A 22,703-nucleotide genomic window follows, 5' to 3' on the forward strand; every position below is an offset into this window, starting at 1 on the left:
CTGATAAGGAGAAAGGGATTATCCTTACACCTGTTCAGCACTTTTTTCAACGATGGGAGAGAAAAATCCCCAAACCTGTCTGGGTGAGCACGTTAGTGTGTCCCTGTATTTCATGATGGACGCATTTAGCTCAAGAACATTGTTATTTACTTCTCTAATTCTGGAGCAATTTAGAGGAAATTGTTTTAAACTACTGCCTTTGAAACTTGAGGTATGGTTTCGTGGATGCTCTTGTATTCTTGCAATTTAGGGAAAAGGTGTAGGTGCGTACAGCTACTGTCTGCCTGTGAGTTAATGTTGTTCCTTAATGGCCTCGGGAACCAGCTAATTGCTTTCCTGGAATTAGAGTGTAGAGCACTCTGGTCACACACTGCTTTCTTCACTTCCAGTCCTGTGAAAGATTCTAACACAGTTAAGGCTCAGAAATGTTGGTCATACTTACTTGCTTAGTGTTTCTAGATTATTTTTAAATGAAAATGTAAACTATAGGTATGGTGTCAGTCTAGGACAGAGGTTCTCCCTTCTAGTTGAACCTCAGAATCAGGTGGGGCATTTCAAAAAGCAAGCAAGCAAACAAAACCTGCTGGGTTTCCAGAGTGTATGTCTGGTGACAGGACACATGGGTGATGCTCCAAGAGGCACCTCCTGTGCCCATCTTGTTTCATCGCTGCCTTCCAGGATGGTCCTGGGTCGTGTGACAGGGTGGTGTGGTGAGTAGGAGGAGGTGTTGTTTCAAGATGGAAGGGGGGGTAGCACTGTGGTGCAGTAGGTTAATCCTCCACCTGTGGTGCCGGCATCCCATATGGGCACTGGTTTTTCTAGTCCCGGCTGCTCCTCTTCCAGTCCAGCTCTCTGCTGTGGCCTGGGAAAGCAGTGGAGGATGGCCCAGGTCCTTGGGCCCCTGTACCTGCATGGGAGACTGGGTGGAAGCACCTGTCCCCTGGCTTCGGATCGGCGCAGCACTGGCCATTGCAGCAGCCATCTGGGGAGTGAACCAATGAGGGAAGACTGATCTCTCACTGTCTGTAACTCTACCTCTCAAATAAAAATACATGAAATCTTAAAAAAAAAAAAAAAAAAAAGAGATGGAAGGGAGGGACCGCTTCTTTCTAACCACTTCACATCAGTGGTGGTTGTGGGGAGAAATAGCCTAATATAGAAACTGCATTTTAGAAGCTTAAGGGCATTTCTTCTTAACCTTTGTTCCTTTGAAGTTCGTTTAAAATGAGTTTTGAGGTTTCTAGCCTAGAATTTTCCTAACTCTCAGAGCTGGATAAAGAAGTGGAGCTGAGGAAGTTATTTTTTAAATTCGATGGCTTTGTTAAGCTCTGAGTGCACACCTTTCCTCCCCTAAGGAGGACAGCTGGATGGTTTAGTGTGCTCACAGACTGTGCGCCCATCAATCGCAGACCATTTTCACCGCCCCCAAAGGAAACCCTTTCTCCATTGTTGTTTTTCTAATGTTTCAGAAAGTCTATGTGGTAGAGCTCTGTAGGCTAATACCAAAGGTTTCTTTTCTTTCTTTTTTTTTTTTCTTTCTTTTTTTTTTTTTTTTTTTTTTTTGACAGGCAGAGTGGATAGTGAGAGAGAGAGAGACAGAGAGAAAGGTCTTCCTTTTTGCCGTTGGTTCACCCTCCAATGGCCGCTGCGGCCGGTGCATCATGCTGATCCGAAGCCAGGAGCCAGGCGCTTCTCCTGGTCTCCCATGCGGGTGCAGGGCCCAAGGACTTGGGCCATCCTCCACTGCACTCCCTGGCCACAGCAGAGAGCTGGCCTGGAAGAGGGGCAACCGGGATAGAATCTGGCGCCCCAACCGGGACTAGAACCCAGTGTGCCGGCGCCGCAAGGCGGAGGATTAGCCTGTTAAGGCATGGCGCCGGCCATACCAAAGGTTTCTTAGATTGAAATGAGCATTAGATGAGGGTATGTCACGTAAAGCTGTGATGGAGAGTTGCATTATTTAAAGAGAAAAATGAATGAATGAGTCTTGTGTATTGCCTCTGGTCTTTCCAGTGAGAGCACAGGCATGCATGTCTGCCTGCCCTGTCCTCATGCGTCATCTTGATGGCGTCAGGTGCAATGATCGGCAGTTAGTGATGGATGCTACATTTCTGTTACGTGCTTTGAAAATTTTTTTAAAATTTATTTATTTGTTTATCTGAGAGGCAGAGTTACAGACAGAGAGACCTTCCATCCTGTGGTTCACTCCTCAAATGGCTGCAATGCCCGGAGCTGGGCGGATCTGAAGCCAGAAGTCAGGAGCTTCTTGGGGGTCTCCCATGTGGGTGCAGGGGCCCAACCGCTCGGGCCGTCTGCTGCTGCTTGCCCAGCTGATTAGCAGGGAGCTGGAATGGAAGTGGAGCAGCTGGAACTTTACCCAGCACCCATATGGGATGCTGGCGCCACAGGCCTAGGCTTAACCTACTAAGCCACAGTGCCAGCCCCACTTGTTCTGAAGTGAGCAGGTAGTAGTCAATCAATTTCTGTTCAGTGAGTAGGCATGCTTTATATTGCCACAATGGTAGAACTCGGTTCAGATAACTTTTTCCATCCATGCGTGATCCCTTTTTGTACACACCTGAATCAGGCTACCCTACCGCCAGTTCAGCTTTACTGCAGTTTGTTTTGAAATGAGCATCCTAAGTGGCTTTTCTAAGTGATGCCATTAGTGTAGCCTCACTTCGCTGGCGGAGGCCACTTTACCCAGCATAGGCTGTAGCACAGTCTGGGTTTTGCAAGTTTAGGATTAGGAATTGGAGCTGGAAGATCCCCCCCAACCCAAGGAAGACAAGTCCCTGATATACTCATGAATCATCTTCAGGAAGAAGAGGTTGGTGGAACAGAGGGTGCCTGGCATTTTTCCAGGACCCGGTTACTTCCCACTAGCCATGGCGTCCAGGTGTGAGATCCGTGTACAAATACCGGGAAAGCAGCGATCTATTAATAACTTTAATTACTCCCAGCTATGGTTACTGTTTCTAGAGTTACTATTTCATAGGAACTTCTTTTCCCTTGACATCTCTCACTATCATCGTGGAGTTATGCCCATGGACCACCCAGCTATCACACACCCACAGCTGTAGATTCCAGGAAGACACTCATTTAGCACTAATATGTTCTCCTGGGAGCACTGGGAATTCATTCCTTGATTTAATCCTCTTCAAATAAGCATACGTATACTTCTCTCCATGCTGAGCTAAGAAGGAAGAAAGGAAGAGGGAAAGAAGGAAGGCAATCCAAAACCAAAAACGAACACGCACAAAACACAACATGCATTCAGTTCCCCATGACCTCAAACAGAAACCTTAGTTACTCGGTGTTGCCTAAGACCTAGTGCTGTGTGAATCAAGGAGTGAGGTTCTGCCTTGGTGGGCTGCAGCTTGTGGGCTGTCCAAGCCTCAGATGCTCTTTTCGCCCTTTCCTGCCTTACTGACCTGGGTTCTTTGGTTGGTTGGTGAAGCTTCCAGCAGAGGGTGGCAGGAATTAAAGGAAGTGTTTCATTTCCCAGCAATAGCTGGTGTTGAAACCGTGGGCCAATCACAGTTTGGGAACACCCGATTCTCATCATTTCTCCTCCAGTTCATCAAAAGGTGATTTGTCTTGACATGGAAAAGTGCTGCTGTATAAAGCTGACCAACTTGGACAAATGTGTCCCTTGTCTCGTCTACCTCAGTTCTAGTTCTCAGACTTCTGTGTGCCAAAGATTCAACCAAGGAGGTTCCTGGCCGTGCCATTTGTGATGCAGTTTCCCTTGGAAGGGACCAGGAGTCTGCATTCAACAAATTGTCTCCCGCTCTACTGATGCAGATGAATTAGGGGCTGACTTTGAGAAACACTGCCTGGGCGTTTATACTTGCTGTGCAGGTAACAGCCCAGCAGTCTCTGATTTAAATGCTTAGCAATTAACAATGTGTAATTGCAATGTGTACGGTTGCTAAGGCAACATGCATTCTGTCACTGCTACCAAGGCTGGGAAGATTGAAAGGGACCACAGAGGCCACAGTAACTGGTGGCCTCCAGATGAATGCTATTGAAGTGTTGCCTGATGACTGGCTTTTCACGCCATTCATCCGAGAGCCCTGCTTAATGGCAGCGGATGTAATCGCTGGGTGACTTGCTGAGGCAGTGACAAGGCCATCCGGTTGCCTGCCTCCCTCCTTCACTTGGCAGTGTTTCTAGCCCCTGCTCCCTTCAAATGAGTTTTATCCAGAATGATCGGGACGTGAAGCAGCATGTGATGCTGTTGAAGGGCTTTGGTTCACTCTGGTAAACATTTGACTGTGAGTCCTTAGTTCTCAACTGGGATGCTACTCACTTTCTGTCAGGTGCATCTGCAAGTTTATTGAATGTTTACTATGTGCTGAGAACTTTCCTGTAGATTGTCTGCCTTTTTTACTTAAATGCTCTTTAATTTTTTTATATACATGCAAAAAATTTCAGATTTTATGAGGCCTTTGGTTCATGTTCTGGTTACTCCACTTCCGACCTAACTCCCTGCTAATGTACCTGGGAAAGGCAGTAGAAGATGGCCCAAGTGCTTGGACCCCCTGCACCCATGTAGGAAACCTGGAAGAAGCTCCAGGCTCCTGGCTTTAGCCTGGCCCAGCCCTGGCTGTTGGTGGCCATTTGGGGGGTGAACCAGCAGCTGGAAGATCTCTCTGTTTCTCACTCTTTCTGTATCTCTGCCTTTAAATAAATCTTTAAATATATACATATATATAAATTTTAAAACATCCCATACTTTGTGCATTTGCAGGTTGAAAGATCGTACCATATTTTCGCATAGGATTCAATGTTTCGGTTATAGTTATAAATCTGTATAGGGCAGAGGAAAATACACACAACTGCCCATCAGGCTTTGAAACCTTGTTCTGAATTCCAGTATAAACAGGACTTGTGGCTGCAGGCAAGTTTCCTAACCTCTCTGAGGCTCTGTTTTCCCTCTGGAAAATGAAGTGCTTATACTAGATCACTATCCTGACTTTTGACGGTGACAGGGACCTTGCAGAATCCAAAGGAAATTTCCCTGAATAAAGTCCGTCTATTCAGGGGGACTTCAACAAAATCACAGAAAAATGGAATTAAAAGATAACCTTAGTTTGGAGCAAAAAAGTATTTCAATCCATCTGTAGTTGCTCCATAATAAGCATTTTCCATGAACTTTATGGAGTCCTCTTGCACTTACTCAAAAGAAATTAAATTCAATTTCTGGAGACTCACAGACTCATCCTACATGGGGTTATTGCTTAACACGCTTCCAGCTCCAGCTCGGCATTGCTGGGTCCCGTAAGGACCCGGAGACGCTTGATTTGTCTAGAGTGATTCCCTGAGGAAGGAGCTGTTTGATGAGGCGGATTTTGTTGTTTCTGGCATTTTTCACTCAACTGCCCTGTGCGTTGAGGGAAGGAGAGGGAAAACAAGCGCTAAGAAAAATAAATAGGGAATGAATGGCATCCCGAATATGAACCGAATTCCTGATCTTTCTTCATGATTGCAGCCCTATGGCAGCAAATAGGGCTGTGCAGAAGAGTCGTTTCTGCATACGGAGACCGTGGTGTGTACAGCGACACTCGCTCCGTCATTTGTGCTACTTTAGTGTCTGGGAACTCACTTATTTGTGGAATCTAAAAGCGTGTCGCTCACAGAAGTAAAGAGTACCATGCGAGTGACCATACTGGGGGTGACAGGGGACTGGGGACATGTTGGGTGAAGGATACAACATTTGACTTGGACAAGAGGAGTTAAGCTCAAGAGATCTGCTGTATCCCATGGAGACTACAGTTTATGCACAGGGTGTTGTGTACTTGAAAATTGCCAAGGGAGTAGATTTTAGTCCACACTATGAGATGGGAAGTGTGTGGGGTAATGGATGTGTTAGCGTGATCTAGTCATCCCAAAGTGTTGGTATTTTTCAGAATGTGTTGTATACAATGCTCGTATATAATTTTTGTCAATTAAGATAAATGATAAGGTTTTTTTGTTAAGCTGAACATGTCAGAAGGTGCTAGGGAGTCTATCATGAGTGGACATCGCATGTTCTTTTCTGCTCCTGTTAAGCCTGACCAACTTGCCTGCGCTATCCAACCAGGAGAAATCCCCTGTAGTGTTTATCTGGAAATCTACATTCCTTCTCTCTCTCCCTCTCTCTCTGCTTAGGTGTTGAAAAATCTGCTCTAGAGCTTTGGAAGGCTGAATGGACTAAACATGAAGAGCCTGAAGGCCAAGTTCAGGAAGAGTGATGTAAGTACGCGGTGACTCAGTCTGCCTGCTCCACCTCTCCCGAGCTGCGCACACAGTCCCCACTCCTACCTTGATAAGGCGCTGGGTTAATCAACTACAGGCAGCAGAAGTACCCTGGGCCCCGGCTCGGGTGGATTCTGTGAGTGGCATGCTCTCGGTTCCTTGCTGTTCGTGTATGTAGCTTTCAAAAATGACATTTAAAGAAAAAAAAAAAAAATGTGGTGTCTGGGCCTTGTAGGGAAAAGAACAGTCGAATCCAACATCTTAAAGGAAAGAATCGGTACAAACATCAGCACTTCTAAGTTGTCAGAAGCTGGATTCTGAATGTCGTCTGTAGAAGCAGCCGGGTTCATGGGGTGGTTAAGGAGTCAGCACGGTTCTAACCGTGCCGCTGGCTGGAGGAACCGTGCTTCAGTCCCTGGTAAGGCTTTGTGGTGTAATAACAACACCTACTGCTGGCTGAACATCTGCTCCCCCTGAATTCCTGGGGTTCTGACTTATGATCCATGACAAAAGACTTTGGGTGGGAGGAAACGGTTATGGTGTCAGAATTAGGGAACAAAGTCTCCCATAGGAGAAAATGCAGAGAAATAACACAACAGGACGCTTACACACATGATGTTTTAACAGAAGGTCGTCCCAGAAACCCTGCTGGGGCCCTGGTTTCATACGAGCTGCATTCCAGGTGCATCAGCACAGTTGCTGAATGGGAGAGATTTATAGCAGGGCGTGAGAGGGAAGCCCGGAGTTGTCACCCACAAGATGGGCTTGCCCCGCTCTCGTTTGACAGTGGGCAGGGAAGGTGAACTTGGCTTTGATTGCCTTGCTGTGCATTCTGTTTGGCACAACTGCATATCTGTACTACATGGAGGCTGCATTTTCCAGGGCCAGCGTGTCATATGCACGCTTACTCTGGGCCGAAGCTTATCTCCCAAGGCCCTGCCGTGACATGTAACTTACTGCCCTGATAAGGGGCAGGCCAGATGAGATGCTTCTAGAATGATTGCAAATCACTGGCTCACGTCAAGAAAGAACTCGAAAAAGAGTTCTTACGAAAAAGGTGGTTTCACCTTCTCGCTCACTAGGGAAATTCAGACTATGACCTGCTTTGGCCAAAGTCATGGGATTAGCTGGAGCAACTACTGTAGCATTTACTTCCTGCCTCTGCACTTTGCTCACGTGTCAGGAACCTCCTCTGCGCAGCTGCTGGCTGGCTGTATACCCCAGTCTACCTACAGGTCCTTAAAAATGTGTGGAAAATATGTAGTAGTAAAAGCTATGTGTGGATTTCAAAATGTTTTACACCAAAGTCACCCTGTGATTGCATCTCCCATGGGTCGTTCAGAGTCCCCTCTCATCTCCGTTGGCTTTCAGTTAAGGGAGAAAAAGCCTTGGACGCTGGTGCTCGGTTCAGCAGAGAAGAGGTTGTAAATGGCGTGACCAGGTTGCCAAGTGTCTTTCTCCATTCCATGGGAACTTTCGTGGCTTCCTCTTATACAAGCCAAGATGATGTTAGCAAAAGTGTGTCTGCCAGTCTGGAGTTCCCTGATATAGGAACAGGGCCAGGGGACTGATAGGCATGTGAACTTTTGGTTTACAAATTAAAACCTGGGAGTGGTAGGGAGGGTGTGGCTGGAATCTTAGTCTTTAGATAAAAATTATACTATTTTCATGATTTAAAAAACCTCCCAAATTGTACATCTCCTCCCTCTCTTATTCCCACTCTTATATTTAACAGAGATCACTTTTCAGTTAAATTTCAACACCTAAGAATAATTGTGTGTTAATTACAGAGTTCAACCAATAGTATTAAATAGGACAAAAAAAATACTAAAAGGGATAAAGTATTATGTTGTTCATCAACAGTCAGGACAAGGGCTGATCATCAAGTCACTGTTTCTCCTAATGTCCATTTACACTTTGTCTTTTGGTGTGGGTACAAACTGTTGAAATCTTTACTTAATTTATACTAAACTGATCTTCTGTATATAAAGATAATTGAAAATGAATCTTGATGCGAATGGAATGGGAGAGGGAGCGGGAGATGGGAGGGTTGCGGGTGGGAGGGAAGTTATGGTGGGGGGAAAGCCATTGTAGTCCATAAACTGTACTTTGGAAATTTATATTTATTAAATAAAAGTTAAAAAAATCTCAGTAATAACACCCGTGAAAAAGCTTCTGGGATTTGGCCGCAGGAAAGGCCATGATGTTGGCAGTTAGTGCTAAAGAAAAGAAGAAATGCTAGAGGAATGTCCCCGAGGGAGGAGAGCAGAGGAAATTGGCGTGGTGACGCCAGGTGATCTCAGCTGACTCCCCAAGTCCATCCCAGACTGTTCCCCCAAGCCATGACACTATGCAGCTCAACAGAGGGAATAAATGCAAAAAAAACAAAACAAAACAAAACAAAACAAAAAAAAGATAAGCCCAGAAAACCATTTTGAGCCCCAGTTGTTCAGTAGCCTGTGATAATGGTCATAGCTCTCCCAGGTGCTGTGCCATGCTCTTCCTGGGAAATTCATTTCATCCCGCCACAGACCTTACGTGGTAGGTTTTATCATTAAGCTCACTTTACCGATGACACAACGGAGGCCTCCGGAAGCTGCTGGAACTTGGTCTGGGGTCTTAGAGCTCTAAGGGGTAGAAACAGTTTGGGGCTGGGGGCAGGGCTGTCTGATTGCAGAGCCCGTGTTTCCAAAAAGAGGAGTTCAGGGTGGAGAGTCTAGGAAGCCGCTTGGGTGAGTGAGTTTGGACTTGGACAGCTCTCTCCCTCTTCTCAGCCTGTGGCTCCTCACTGAGACATGGAGGGGGTGATGATATTGGCCTCCTGGGGTTGCACTGAAGGTTACATGAGCTAAGGGATGTCAGGCACACATGTCAGGGCCTGGCGCTCCGCAGAGGTGTGCCAAATATTAATTCCTTTCTCCTAGACAGAAACCTGCAGTAAAGTTTGAACTTCATTAGTGATTGCTAGAAGGGAGGAAACAGAGGGAGGTTGGATGGTGGGTACCAAAACATAGATGGAAGGAGCAAGTTCCCGGGTTCCCCAGCAGTGGGGCGACGGTAGTTCACAGTAACCCATGTGTTTTATGAAGAACCAGAATCAAGGAGCCTCAAAACATGACAAAGAAATGGTAAGAAGATGGAAATGCCCATTACGCTGTCTGCATGGGGTGAACTGTTACACTGGGCCCCATGCCTGATTATTACATGTTAATCAAACATAAAAGGTAATCAAAAGCAAGTATCTTGGCAAGCAAAAACCAAACGGGACTCAGAGATGAGTGTCTGGCACAGCAGTTGCTACCTGAAATAGCACAGAGCATCCCATATCGAGGTGTTTGGTTTTAGTCCCAGCTATTCCATTTCCCATCCAGCTCCTTGCTGAGGCATGCCCTGGGAAGCAGCAGATGATGGCTCGAGTGTTTGGGTCCCTGCCACCCACGTGGGAGACTTGCATGAAGTTCTAGCTTCCTGACTTTTGCCTGGCCCAGAGTGGACATTGAGGGAGTGAACCAATTAATGGAAGATCTTTCTCTCTCTCTCTCTGCCTTTCAAATACGGTGAAAATTAATCTTTAAAAATGCATTCAAATCATTTACAGCATCCAGAGGGCAAAATAGTCCAGTAACAGTTGTTTCCTTTGAAGAGAGAAACCGAGGGTAAGTGAGAGAGGGAGGCTTGTTTTTCAGTGTACACCTTTTGGTTTGCATTTTTTGGTATATGTACATGCATAGCTCTGTATTGCTTATTACAAGGAAAACAAGCATACAAATATTTACATCCAGCTAAATGAGCCAAACTGTAACCTTGACCTAAAGCGAGTGTCTGCCCCCAAAGAGGTATCCTTAAGCCATTAGCTGTCCAATTTTCCTGCTTGCTTTTGTGTGGAGGAGAAGATGCAAGAAAGGGCTCTTTGTGTTTCTGGGGAGTAGGCAGAAGAGGAGAGCGGATCAGGTTCGCACTTGCACAAAGAGAAGAAAGGTGACCGGCTGGCATGATCGCGTTTCAGCCAGCCTGTGTCTGGGAGGTCTGCAGGCAGATCGCTGTGTGGCCATTGAGAACAAAATCCAGGCAGAGTAGAAAGGGTGAGAGTGGCCTGAAGAAGCTCCCTGGAGCTGACTTTCAGCTCGCTCTGCTACGCTGAGCCCGCGATGCAGGTGGAGATTTAATTGGAGTGGCCTTTCTGGAACACCTGACTTAAAATCGCACCGGCTGCACGTGCAGTGCAGGTTAACCAGAGTGCAGTGGAGGAACTGAGCCTGACTGTGTGGGCTGTGGTTAGACAACGTCACTGTCTAGTGGTTCTGATCCCTAGATCTGTCAGGGGCTCTGCACATAACCTCCAGGTCTAAAGAACTTCTATCGTCAATGACATCTCACAGTTCACATTTGTAACTTCAGGCCAAGAGTCCTTCAATTAGAGTTAAATACTAAAGAGGATAAAGGAAAAAAATGTCTAGTGTAGTTTTCTTGTCTTTAAGAAGCTGTTGAACTTAGGTGACTAGGGGAGAAAAAGTATATGTGGGAAGTAACTAAGGCAAAATACGAATTGTACAGAAAGTAGATCCTAAAGGACATCTCGAGAGGAAATAATCAATTATTAAATTGTGAGTCCTGGTGATAAGTACTGTAGATTGTCAGAGCGATGAGTTGTTCTGAAATGGAAATATTGGGGGAGCTTTATGGAGCTGCCTTCATTGTGGCCTCGAGGCTGGATAGGATGGGGAAGCTGTTTTGGAGAGTGGGAGAAGCTAACGGGGAGAGGCAGCCTGCAGCGTGTGGTTAAGCTGTCACTTGGGATGTTTGCATCCCCAGTTGGAGGGCATGAGATGGGAGTCCCACCTCTGCTTGAAGTCCAGCTTCCAGCTAATGCACTTGGGAGGCAGCAGACGATAGCCCAAATACTTGGTTTCCCACTACCCATGTGTGAGACCCAGATGGAGTTCCTGGCTCCTGGCCCAGCCTCGGCTATTGTTGGCCTTTGGGGAGTGAATCAGTGGATGGAAGATTCTCTCTCCTCCTATCAAACAAATAAATAAATCTTTCCAGAAAGATTACCCCTGACATACAAATCGTAATACTTCATGAGCCCAAGAGAGTGCCCCAGCATGGTCTGGAAGTTTCCATGAGGACCCCATAAAGTTTTCATTGTAGTTTTTTAAATGGATAGACTGACTTTTATGCTCATAAAACAAGCACATGATGCTAAATCGTCATTATTTATATCTTTTATGACTGTAGTTTGAAAGTGGCTTCTTTACCTCTTTAAATATTTGCGGCAACTAGTGTGTGGTTCCCCATGGAAAAATGAGCTGTCATCATGAGAAATGAGGCCAAAAAAGTTGGGATTTCCCTTTGCTAATAAAATGCTCAGGCTTCTGGAATTTCTTTGTAAATGCCAATTTTTAGTGCCTTGAGTAAAATGGGTGGAAGCTGACGGATGGGAAATGAGGTTGAAAGATCTTAGTAACAAGTTGTTAAGAAATGACGCTCAGATATGATCGAGGGCTTCATGGTTTACTTTGGGTGTGAGTTTAATTTTATGAAAGATTTGTTCCCAATTACGTTTTCCATTGTAATGGGGAAACCGTGGGCATGTTATTTAAAAAAAAAAATCAGAACAACCAGTTTGAAATGAGTGGTTCTGTGAAAGATGAAATTGATGGTGTACATTCATGTAGCAGCTCTTGAATGCCTGATTATTTTGCCAAGGAAATGCACACGCCCTGTGACTCTGGAGGAACCAGACACATCCTGCGCAGACAAGGGCTTGAATTTGTTGCCTGCTGAGATAACAGCTCTCATGAAGGCTGACAATTAACCTCTCTGCCAAGGTGTTTTGTCAAGGAGTTTTTAGTCATTTACAGTAAGTTTTCACAGATGTTTAAGCTTTTCTCCCCCACCATGCAAGCTCAAAATGGGAGTATTTAAAAATCTAAGCCCCAAATGCATCATTTGAAAATGCATCAGAGATGAGCGCCTCGGGTGGAAGCAGGAGGCTCTAGGAGAGTTCTAGGGCCAAGGTCTGTCTGGGTTGGGTGGGGGCATTTTCCAGGTGTTGACAGCGTTTTCTAAATGGGCTGCTGCTCAAGGCCCGATTTCCTGGGTACTGGTTTCCTTGGGCTGCCATACAGAGCACCACAGCTGGGTGGCCAGTGCAACAGGATCGGGTTGTCTCCCGATGTAGAGGCTGGGAGTCTGAGTTCAGGGGGTCAGCAGGGTTGGTCCCACAGGAGGGCAGTGAGGGGGGAATCTGTCCCATGCATTTCCCCAGATTCTACAGGTGGCTGCCACAATGTCTTGGTTGTTAGGTGCATCCTTTCCAGCTCTGCCTTCATCCTCACATGTGTTCTTTTTTGTTTTTTAAAGATTTATTTATTTATTTGGAAGAGTTGCACACAGAGAGAAGGAGAGGCAGAGAGAGAGAGAGAAAGGGGTCTTTCACCTGCTGGTTCATTCCCTAATTGGCTGCAACAGCTGGAGCTGTGCCGTGCTGAAGCCAGGAGCTAATTCTGGGTCTCCCATTTTGGTGCAGGGGGCACAAGGACTTGGGTCATCTTCCACTGCTTTCCCAGGCCATAGCAGAGAGATAGATCAGAAGTGGAGCAGCGAGGACTCGAAACAGCGCCCATTTGGGATGCTGGCACTGCAGGTGGCAACTTTACCTGCTATGCCACAGCACCGGCCCCCAAATGTGTTCTTTTGTCCATGTCTCTGTCCAAATTTCTTTCTTATAAGAATACCACTTGTACTGGATTAGGGCTCATGCTGATGACCTCACTGTAACTTGATTACCTCTGTAAAAACCCTGTTTCTGAGTGAGGTCACATTCTGAGCGAGGGAGCATTAGGACTTCAACGTACAGATTTGGTGAGGGTACAGCTCAACCCACAACACCCCTGCAGGTCTTTCCATCCTAGGGCTGTTTCTGCAGTGGCTCTGCCTGCTCCCCTCTGAGCGTGCTCACTCCTAGCCCCCAGCTCCACACTCCCTCCAGCCTGGGGTCTATTTTCACTGCTAGAGAGAGGCCGGAGCAGCACAGTTTCAGCGTGTGCTGCTGCCTTATGCAGAATGTGAATCGTGAGACTGAGCACGCACCGGTCGCTGCCCTTCTGCAACAGTAGTTCGAGAAAGTGCTGTCATCTACTGGATGCTTACCAGGTGCCAGGCACTCTGCCAAGCCTTCTGATGCTCTTTGTCATTTAACGATCATAAAGCTCTGGCCACCGAAGACCATTGTTATAATAGCATTTTACAGAAGAAGGAATGAAGGTTGAGGGAAAGCAAGGAACTTGGCCAGAGTCAAATATCTGATAGATGGCCAACACTTTGAGACCTTGGTTTTTTTCTCGATGTGAGATCTTGCATTGTCAACTACTCTGCTCACCTGCTGACATGGAGTGTTCTCATTCCTGAATTCTGAAGCTTCAGATTGCGTAAAATTCATCTTGCCCTACTGCCCTAGGCTTACAAGGAACCCACATAGTGATTTTTTATCATCCCAAGCGTGTTCTTGATGGAAAAGCTCACCAGTATCTCTGCCCTTCCCTCATGGTGACGAGGGGTCTGGGGAAAAGTTCAGGTTGTTTCTTAAGACCCAAATGCATTTCAGATTTCAGCTGTGTAGTGAGAGACAGCAGATGCTACTCTGCCCTTCCAGCAGAGCCAACGAAACATCTGTATCCAAACTGGAGCTGTGTACCTGGCTAAAACACACTACATCTCCTTACCCCAGTCTGTCATTCTTGGTTAAACTTGACACCTTTTCAGCTGGAGACAATATGAAACCCAGAACTTGGTCCCTAAGTTGGAGAAATCTGATAGTCTACCCAAACAATGAGTCATCTGGGTCATTCTCTCTTTATCTCTTTATTCTGAATTAATTACCTAATCATTCTGAACTATGGCTTTAGTTTTTTGTTTGACAAATTCTTTATGTGATATCTCCTTAGGAGTGAAACAGAAGTTGCTTCTGAATCATCCTGTGGAAATTTTCAGTGGAGTTTCTACCCAAAGATTTTTGCTCTTTGGAAGTTTTTCTTTTCATTTAATCAAGAGTACTTCAAAAAGTTAGTGGAAAATAGAAGTCAAAGGTAAATTAATGTTAGTGCATACTATTTTTGAAATCCATGCACAGTTTTTTCCATAATGCATATTTTCTAGGAACTTCCTGAAGACCCCTCATATGGCAGTAGAGGTCAGCATTGGCCAAAGACCCTGTGAGTCTGTAAAAATGTCAGTGACTAGCCGTGGCTTCCTTTTGGTCTGAGTGATTACCTTCTTCTTCTTCCTCTTCTTTTTTTTTTTTTTAATGATTTTTTTAAAAATTTATTTGAGAGATAGAGTTACAGACAGTGAGAGGAAAAGACAGAGAGAAAGTCTTCCCTCCGCTGGTTCACTCCTCAGGTGGCCACAATGGCTGGAGCTGCTCTGATCCAAAGTCAGGAGCTTCTTCCTGGTCTCCCACGTGGGTGCAGGGGCCCAAGGACCTGGGCCATCTTCTACTGCCCTCCTGGGCCACAGCAGAGAGCTGGATTGGAAGAGGAGCAGCCGGCACTAGAACCGGCGCCACATGGGATGCTGACGCCGCAGGTGGAGGATTAACATACTGCGCCATGGCACCGGCCCCATACCTTCTTCTACTTTAAATATGAAAGTCATTGTGTTCTGATCACCTTTATTAGTTAATCATTCAAGTAGTTTATTACATTAACACAAATGCTTATACTTTTTAGGACAGCACTGCCTGAAGGGCTTTTATTTGGTATTTTCTTAGGAGGTCAAGTGGTTGGATGGTCTCCAGCTCCCTCCTCTTTCCTTGCAAGCCCGGTGGCTGGTTGGCTGGGAAGTGTAGAGATCCAAAACTTTAAAAGTCTAAGGGACCGCATGTTATATTTGGATATGTTTATTCTGAGAGATATTTCTCAATGCTAAGAATGTTTGTCAACTTTTTAGACTTGGCCTGTATTTTTGGAAAGGTTTTGATGGCAGCATGAACTCACCACTCTCCATTCTTTGAAACGTTGTTTCATAATTGAGAAGCTGCAGGGACCTTCTAGGAGGTCCCAAGGGACATATTAGTTAGGTACAAGGTAACGTATTACAAGAAAACTCCCTGGAATACAGTGGCTCCATCACAAAAGAAGTTGTTTTCTTCTGTAATAAAAGTTTCAAATGATCAAAGGGCCAGTGGGGCTGCTGTGCTCCATAGATATCCAGGGTCCCAAGTCCTGTGGAGTCCTCTGCTCCCCTTGAGAGCTACATTCTGCAATGCATAGCCAGCAGCCACAAGTGGCTCTGGTGCAACTGAAAGGTGGTGAGTCCACATTGAGATGAGCTGTAATAATATAATATGCACTGTATTTCAAAGACTTCACACTCAAAAAAATACTAAGATAATTTTTAACTTTATTGAAGTACTAGTAGTCAGACATTTTGGATTAAATATAATAAAGTTTATTTCACCTGTTTCTATTAGCTTTTTTTGGTTAACATAGGCATTGCAAACGTGATAATCGCACGTACCTTACACTATAATTCAGTTTGACAGTGCTGTTCTAGTGTGGTATCCACATTCAATTCTTAGCGTCTTCCTTTTAAAAAGATGTGACACTGAAGGTATGTAAGTCATTGCCCTCCTGTGGAGCTGATTAGAGCTTTGTCACATGTCCTTATCCCTACCTAGCTGCAAGAGAGGCAGGGAAACGTAGCCTCTGGCTGGCAGCCATGAAACCAGGGAAACCTCCAGGCGCAGGGAGGAAGGATCCATGCACAGTGAACCCATCCAAAGGCAAATTCCACAGGGTCTCATTTGAGAGTCAGATGATAAAAGTGAGTCAAAATGTCCCCAAAGTGTAGTGACCAGCTACAGTTTGGATAACTTAGCCCTGGAAGTGACTATCGGTTACTACCTGCCTAGGGTGCATTGTCCCGTGGTTGGAAGCCTTGTGTAGCATGTTGTTCTAGGTGAAGTTAAATGCTTTTTCCATGTTAGGAATGAAAGCTATTTTGGACACTATCAGCTAGTGACATTAGGTAATCAGGCAAGCCTTTTTTTTTTCTTGAAATCCAGTGATATCTTGAGTGACCTGATCTGGTAAGATGAGGGATTAATCAGGACTCTCTTAATTATACCATTTTATAGTCATAATTTCGGGGTTGCTTAACACAGATAGGAGCTATCAAGAAATGATCTCACACCTCCGTTGAAAAGTTGGGAGCTGATGTCAGCCTACAATTATGTGTTATAAGCTTAGCTTTAGGTTATTCTGAGTTCATGTATTCAGTCACCATGTAATTTATGGAATTGTGAAACCTGAGAGTCCTTAGTTACATAGATGACTTTCATGTGAATGTATATGACAGTTTGACTTTCAAATTGTAGAGCTTAGAGTTTTGAGTGGATTTGCAGATTTTCTCCAAAACAGTAAAAATAGAGGAATGTCTTAATAGAACCTTTAAGATCCTATTGCCCTCTTGGTTCATAATGGGTTTCTTGCTGATTCTTTTCCCCTAGTGTTGCTTCTGTAGCTCTTTGTCTTCATGTACTAGAGCTGGTGGATATTTTTTAATCCAGTGGCAGGACGCTATAGTTATCCCAATTAAATTTTGTTCAAATTGTAACATTTCATCCTGTAAGATAAATCTACTTCTCTAGCTTTTGCTCCATTTTAAATTCCAAGTCTCATCATCACGTTGAGTCATCCACCAACTTGGTCGGCATGCGTCTTTAATCTCTGCCAGTCATTAGTAAACCTGAGCAGCTGACGAGTTCTGCCTTCGGAGATGTAACCACAGACATTCTTCCAAATGAGTGATACTTTAATCCACGTTCTTCGGGGCTTGCTTGTTACTGACTCACACCTTCTACAGCTTCTCAGCCCTGCTTTCTGTCTTGTCCCAGATTTAGCCCTGACTATGTGATGTTGTGTATGCTCTATCATCACTCTGTTTCTCACTTGTAAACTGGCATGAGGCCTGTACCTCCCTTAGAGCACGTGTAGGATAATTAGGATCCAATCCAGTGTGCAGTAAATGTTCAGTAAATGGCAGCTGCTGAGGCATGTGACCCCCTGATGCCCAGCACAGAGGCTCGCACTACAAGGTCCCTTGTAGTGTGATGAGTGAGTGACCTTGGGAAGTTTCCTGTCTGGGTCAGAGAATAAGACTGACATACATGAGGCACTGACCACAATGCCAGGCTTCTAAGATTTCAGATGAGCTCTGGTGTGAGTTTGGGGCTAGTTTGTCTTGACTGGGCAGGTAAGGGTTAATAAAGGGACTCGGGATCTACTTTTGAGAGGGAAGGTCAAGAGTAGAAGTGGACACGTGTGTATGGACAAGAAGTAGAAGGTTAATGTCACCAGAAGGGATGGACTTCTCTGTACAGCTCTGAAAGTCTGGGTGGGGTGTGTAAAACTGAAGAATGAGGTTTCAAAATGATGACATTTGGGCAGTAGCATGATTCAAGGGTTTGAGAAACTGTAACCAGAGAAAGGGGCCAGGATGAGGGCCAAGCCTAGGGTGGTGGCTGGTGTGGGAAGGGGGAGGATGGGATGTGAGTGGGTGTGGGGAAGAACAGGAGGGAGCTCCAGTTCCTGCTGGTGCACAAAGGAAGGTCTCTGAATTATGCAGCCGCACCCTGCCCTGGCCCTGCCAGCCTGGGGCAAGTGCCCCCCCATCTCCTGAGAAATCTGGCGTGGGCTTCTTCTTGGACTTGTCTTCTACTAAACAACTTAGTGGAAACACACATAAGGAAACAAGAAAAAACCCTGAAAATAGGTTCAATCAAAGAGGAATGTCTGGGGCACACTCATTGGACTTTAAAATGCACTTACCTGCCAGGCGTTATTCTAAGCCACAGCAATTGTAATTTGTTTGTCCCCCTCTGTTGGAGAAGTACTCCTAGCTCCATTTTGGGGTTGAAACAACTGCAGCAGGGTAACCTACTGTCTTACTCTGCTAGCACCACTATAACAAAGTTTCACAAATGGACTGGCTTAAACCACAATCATGTGTGGCAGTGCTTGTAGCCCAGACTGAGGTGGGGGCTGGGCTGCAAGGGAGAATGCGACCCATGTCTCTTCCTGTTTCCAGGTCCATCGCTGGTGACTGTTGGCATTCCTTGGTTATAGAAACATCTCCCTCCATCTCTATTTTCATGTGAGCCTGTCTGTGTCTAAATTTTGCCTTAAAAAGATTGATTTATTTGAAAGGCTGAGTTACAGAGATGGGAGAGTCAGAGGGGGGTGGTAGGAAGGGAGAGAGCAAGCGAGTGAACAAGAGATGGTTCACTCGCTTAATGGCCTACAACAACCTGGGAGCCAGGAGCCTGGAGTTCCATCTGGCTCTCCCATGTCAGTGGGAGAGGCCCAGGTATTGGGCCATCTTCCTTTGCCTTTCCCAGGCCATCATTAGGGAGCTGAGTCGGAAGTGGAGCAGTTGGGACTCAAATTGGCCCTCATATGGGATGCTGGCATTGCAGGTGGTGGCTTAACACACAGTGCCAGCCCTGAAATTTTCCCTTTTACAGTGACACCAGTCATATTGGGTGAGAGGCCCACCTTATTATTTTTAAAGATTTCTTTAAAAGAGAGCAATGGAATGTCTACGCGGGGAGGTAGAGCTCTGTCAGCCTCTGGTTTGCTTCCCAAATGGCTGTAGTAGCCAGGGCTGGGCCAGGCCAAGGCCAGGAGCCAGGAACTCCATCCTGGTCTCCTGTGTGGGTTCAGGGGCCCAAGCACTTGGGGCATCTTCTATTGCCTTCCCAGTTGCCTTAGTAGGAGGTAGATTGGACTCAGGCCTGTGCTCCAATAGCAGCAGCTTATCCTGCCTCCTGCCACCTTATTCTTAATTATGTTTGCACTGACCCTATTTCCAAGTAGAGTCACAGTCTGAGGTATTGGGGGATTAGGACTTCAACAATGAATTTTTTGGGACCCATAACACTTGTCCAACTCACAAGGGTAGAACAGGAAATAGAGCTTGGACCTGGGGACCACAGCAGCTGTTGGTACACACAGGTGTTTGCTTCAAGAGAATGAAAATAGGATGATTCCATTTGACCGAGTAAGGGCCTGGAATTGAGTATCAAGTTCCTCATTTCAGTTTCCAGTGGCAGCTGGCATATGATAATTATGGGTAAACTTTGAGGGCTGCCAGCCAGGGACAGAATTATCTGTCTGAGAGCCTTTGAGAACAGAGATAAGAGGGAGGGGAGAGTATGGAAGTCAAAGTGGTTGAACCTGTTTTTGGAGGGCAGGGCCCAGAGAGGAGGACCTAGCAGGCAACCTCGCCCTTGTGGGCAGTGCTCTGTGAGGGGGAGCATAGGTTGCCTTGGGTGGTGATTTCTGGTACTGAGCCCAGGTCTCAGGGAATTGTGTGTGCCCGGTGACTTGCTGGAAGGTGAATTGCCTTTTGCGCTCTGGTCAGCAAGTCCAGCAGTCCGGGGAGTCTGTTACTGTAGATTCCTGCCTTTTCCAGTGCATTTGGGAAGCCACCCACGCCCTCCTAGCATGGGGAACTGGTGGCCTGAGGTGGCAGGTGACCAGGCATGGAAGCAGCGTGGCCCCGTTGTGCCTGCAGCAGTCACTGTGGTGAATCGATGAATGAGTGTCTAATCAAAGTACTGACAATCCGTCATCACCACTCATCCTGTGGCCCCTCTGTTCAGTATTTGGCACAGAAACAGGTCAGTGGGCTGCGCTGGGTGTGGTTCCTTTAGGACTCTGACTGTCTTCTTGGCCACGTTGATTGTGCTGTTGCGCAGCAACAGGCATCATTGGAGAGCCTGGTTTGATAGTTCCAACCCTCTGTGTACCACTGTCCCTCAGTATCCATGGGACATTGGCTCCAGGTCCCCCCCGAGATACCAACATCCTTGTATACAAGGCACAGTGTTAGAGTATAACCTGTGCACGTCTTCACATACACCTGGAAGCATCTCCTGGTCACTTGCAATACCCAATATAAAGTAAATGCTCTGGAAGTAGTCACTTCACTGAATCGTTTAGAGAACGACAAGGAAATTAATTTGTACAAATTTAGTTTAGATGCAATTTTCTTTCAAATATTTTTTTTTAATTTATTTTTTGACAGGCAGAGTGGACAGTGAGAGAGAGAAACAGAGAGAAAGGTCTTCCTTTGCCGTTGGTTCACCCTCCAATGGCCGCTGCGGTTGGCGGTTGGTGCGCTGCGGCCGGCGCACCGCGCTGATCTGATGGCAGGAGCCAGGTGCTTCTCCTGGTCTCCCATGGGGTGCAGGGCCCAAGGACTTGGGCCATCCTCCACTGCACTCCCGGGCCACAGCAGAGAGCTGGCCTGGAAGAGGGGCAACCGGGATAGAATCCGGTGCCCCGACCGGGACTAGAACCCGGTGTGCCGGCGCCGCAAGGCGGAGGATTAGCCTAGTGAACCACGGCGCCGGCCTCAAATATTTTTGTTCTGTTGTTGGTCGAATCCAGGGATGCAGAACTCATAGATACAGAGGGCCGACTGTGAAATTATTTTATATCTATAGTTCATTAGCTCGAGTGGTTAGCAAGTCTCCCTAAAGAGACCACAATTATGAACCGAGACCTCATATAAGCTAATTAACTACCCTGTGTTCTGGGCAGACAATTACCTAGATTTAGACCTAGTTTACCAACTGGCATCTGTGTCTTATTGGCTGCCAGGGAGTCTGACTGTCGTTGATTCAGAACTCTGCCACTTGTTCTGGGGAAAAAAAAAACCAAGACCAAAACATTACTAAGGTTTTGCTTTTGATGGGGCAGCTGTTTCATCCTCATTTAAAGGATATTTTAATATTATGATTCAATTCTTATATGATGGGTCCTCAAAAGGCTCATGGATATGTGTGTTTTGAAAAAGCTTTGCTTGGTTTTCAATATTTTTTTTTGCACCAAAACATCTTTTAATTCCATTTTCCATGAACTTTTTGAAGTACCCTCTCATATTTGTGAGTCATTTAGCTAGAGCTTATCAAAAGAGTTCTGAATGAAGTCTGAATATAGACCTACACCATATGATCCAGCCGTCCCACTCCTGGGAATTTACCCAAACTAAAAGGAATCAGCATATGAAAGAGTGATCCCTACCCCCATGCTCATTGCAGCACAATCCACAATAGCTAAGATACTGAATCAACCCTGATGTCCATCAGCTGTTGACTAGATAAAGAAATTATGGTATGGACACACTATGGGGAACTACTCAGTTGTTAAAAGAAATGAAATCTTTTGCAACAAAATGGACACAACTGGAAACCATTATACTTAGTGAAATAAGCCAGTCCCAAAAAGACAGATATCATATGTTTTCCTTGATCCGAGGTAACTGAGAGTAACTAAAATGTAATGTATTGGAGTGAAATGGACATCCTGAGGTTTAGATGATTGTTTACAGCCCTTGTCTCTTCTGTTGAGGAACAGTGTCTTTTTTTATTTTTCCCTTCATACTATTTGTTGAACCCTTTTTACTTAGTGTTAATTAAGTTAATCCTATAACTTGATAATCATGAAGTAAACTGAAAGTAGATCTTTGTCAGAAGAGTGGGAATGGGAGAGGGAGGAGGAAGAAAGGTTGGCACATAGGCGGGAGGAAGGGTAAGGTGAGAAGTATCACTGTGTTCCCAAATCTATATATGAAATATATGAAACTTGTATAACTTACATAAAATTAAAAAGAGTTCTGAATAACCTGCTTCCAGCTTGGTTGAAGTCGGGAGCCAGGAGCTCTATCTGGCTCGACCGTGTGGCTGTCAGGAATCCAACTGCTTTAAGACCTATTGTCTCCCAGGGTGCACATGAGCAGGAAGCTGGAATTAGGTGCAGAGCTGACCCAGAACCAGGCAGTCCAAGATGGGATGTGGGCAGCCCATGCACTGTGTCAAATGCCTGCCATCACATCTCATGTCTTTACCAGAAATCTGCGTTTCATAAATGATATTATTGATATGGCCACAGTTATAATTTTTGACACACTTTAGGAGATCTATGTCAAACAATTAAAATAGGAAAGAGTTTATTATGGTAGGATTTATATCAATGAAAATTGATGGATGGAAGATGTCTCTTTCCCTCTCCCTCTCCCAAATAAAAATTAAAATAAATACATGAAAATTAGAAACATCTTAACTATTTAAAGTGAAAATTGGTTGAGTATATTTTGGGCATTATCACACAGCCATTTAAAATGTTACAGAAATCTGTTTAAGCAATTCCATGCAGTATCACTAAGAGTTGAAAGCAAGTTTTAATATGTTTATGATGTTTTGAAATTTTTTATGTTTATCTCCCCTAGGAAAAAACCCTGTAAGGTATAAACAGCTAAGAGATCTCAGAGGGCAGATCCAAATTTTGTGAAGCCTGAGGTTTAAACAAAAATATTTGGAGTCCTTTTTGAAAGTTATCTTGCTTTTGCAGTTTCACCAAAAAAAAAAAAAAAAAAAAAAAAAAAAAAAA

At 45.3% G+C, this 22,703-nt stretch overlaps 1 protein-coding gene across 1 annotated transcript in view; it reads left to right on the top strand.

The window, feature by feature from the left end:
* Positions 1 to 22,703, top strand: part of RAI14 (retinoic acid induced 14) — a 166,389-nt gene that overhangs the window by 23,900 nt on the left and 119,786 nt on the right. Inside the window, 1 exon segment of the mRNA XM_062212436.1 lies at positions 6,157 to 6,240. Coding sequence (XP_062068420.1) covers positions 6,205 to 6,240 — 36 coding nt within the window. The 5' untranslated portion in view covers positions 6,157 to 6,204.

This window comes from Lepus europaeus, chromosome 15 (genome assembly GCF_033115175.1).
Source record: "Lepus europaeus isolate LE1 chromosome 15, mLepTim1.pri, whole genome shotgun sequence".
NCBI lineage: Eukaryota > Metazoa > Chordata > Mammalia > Lagomorpha > Leporidae > Lepus > Lepus europaeus.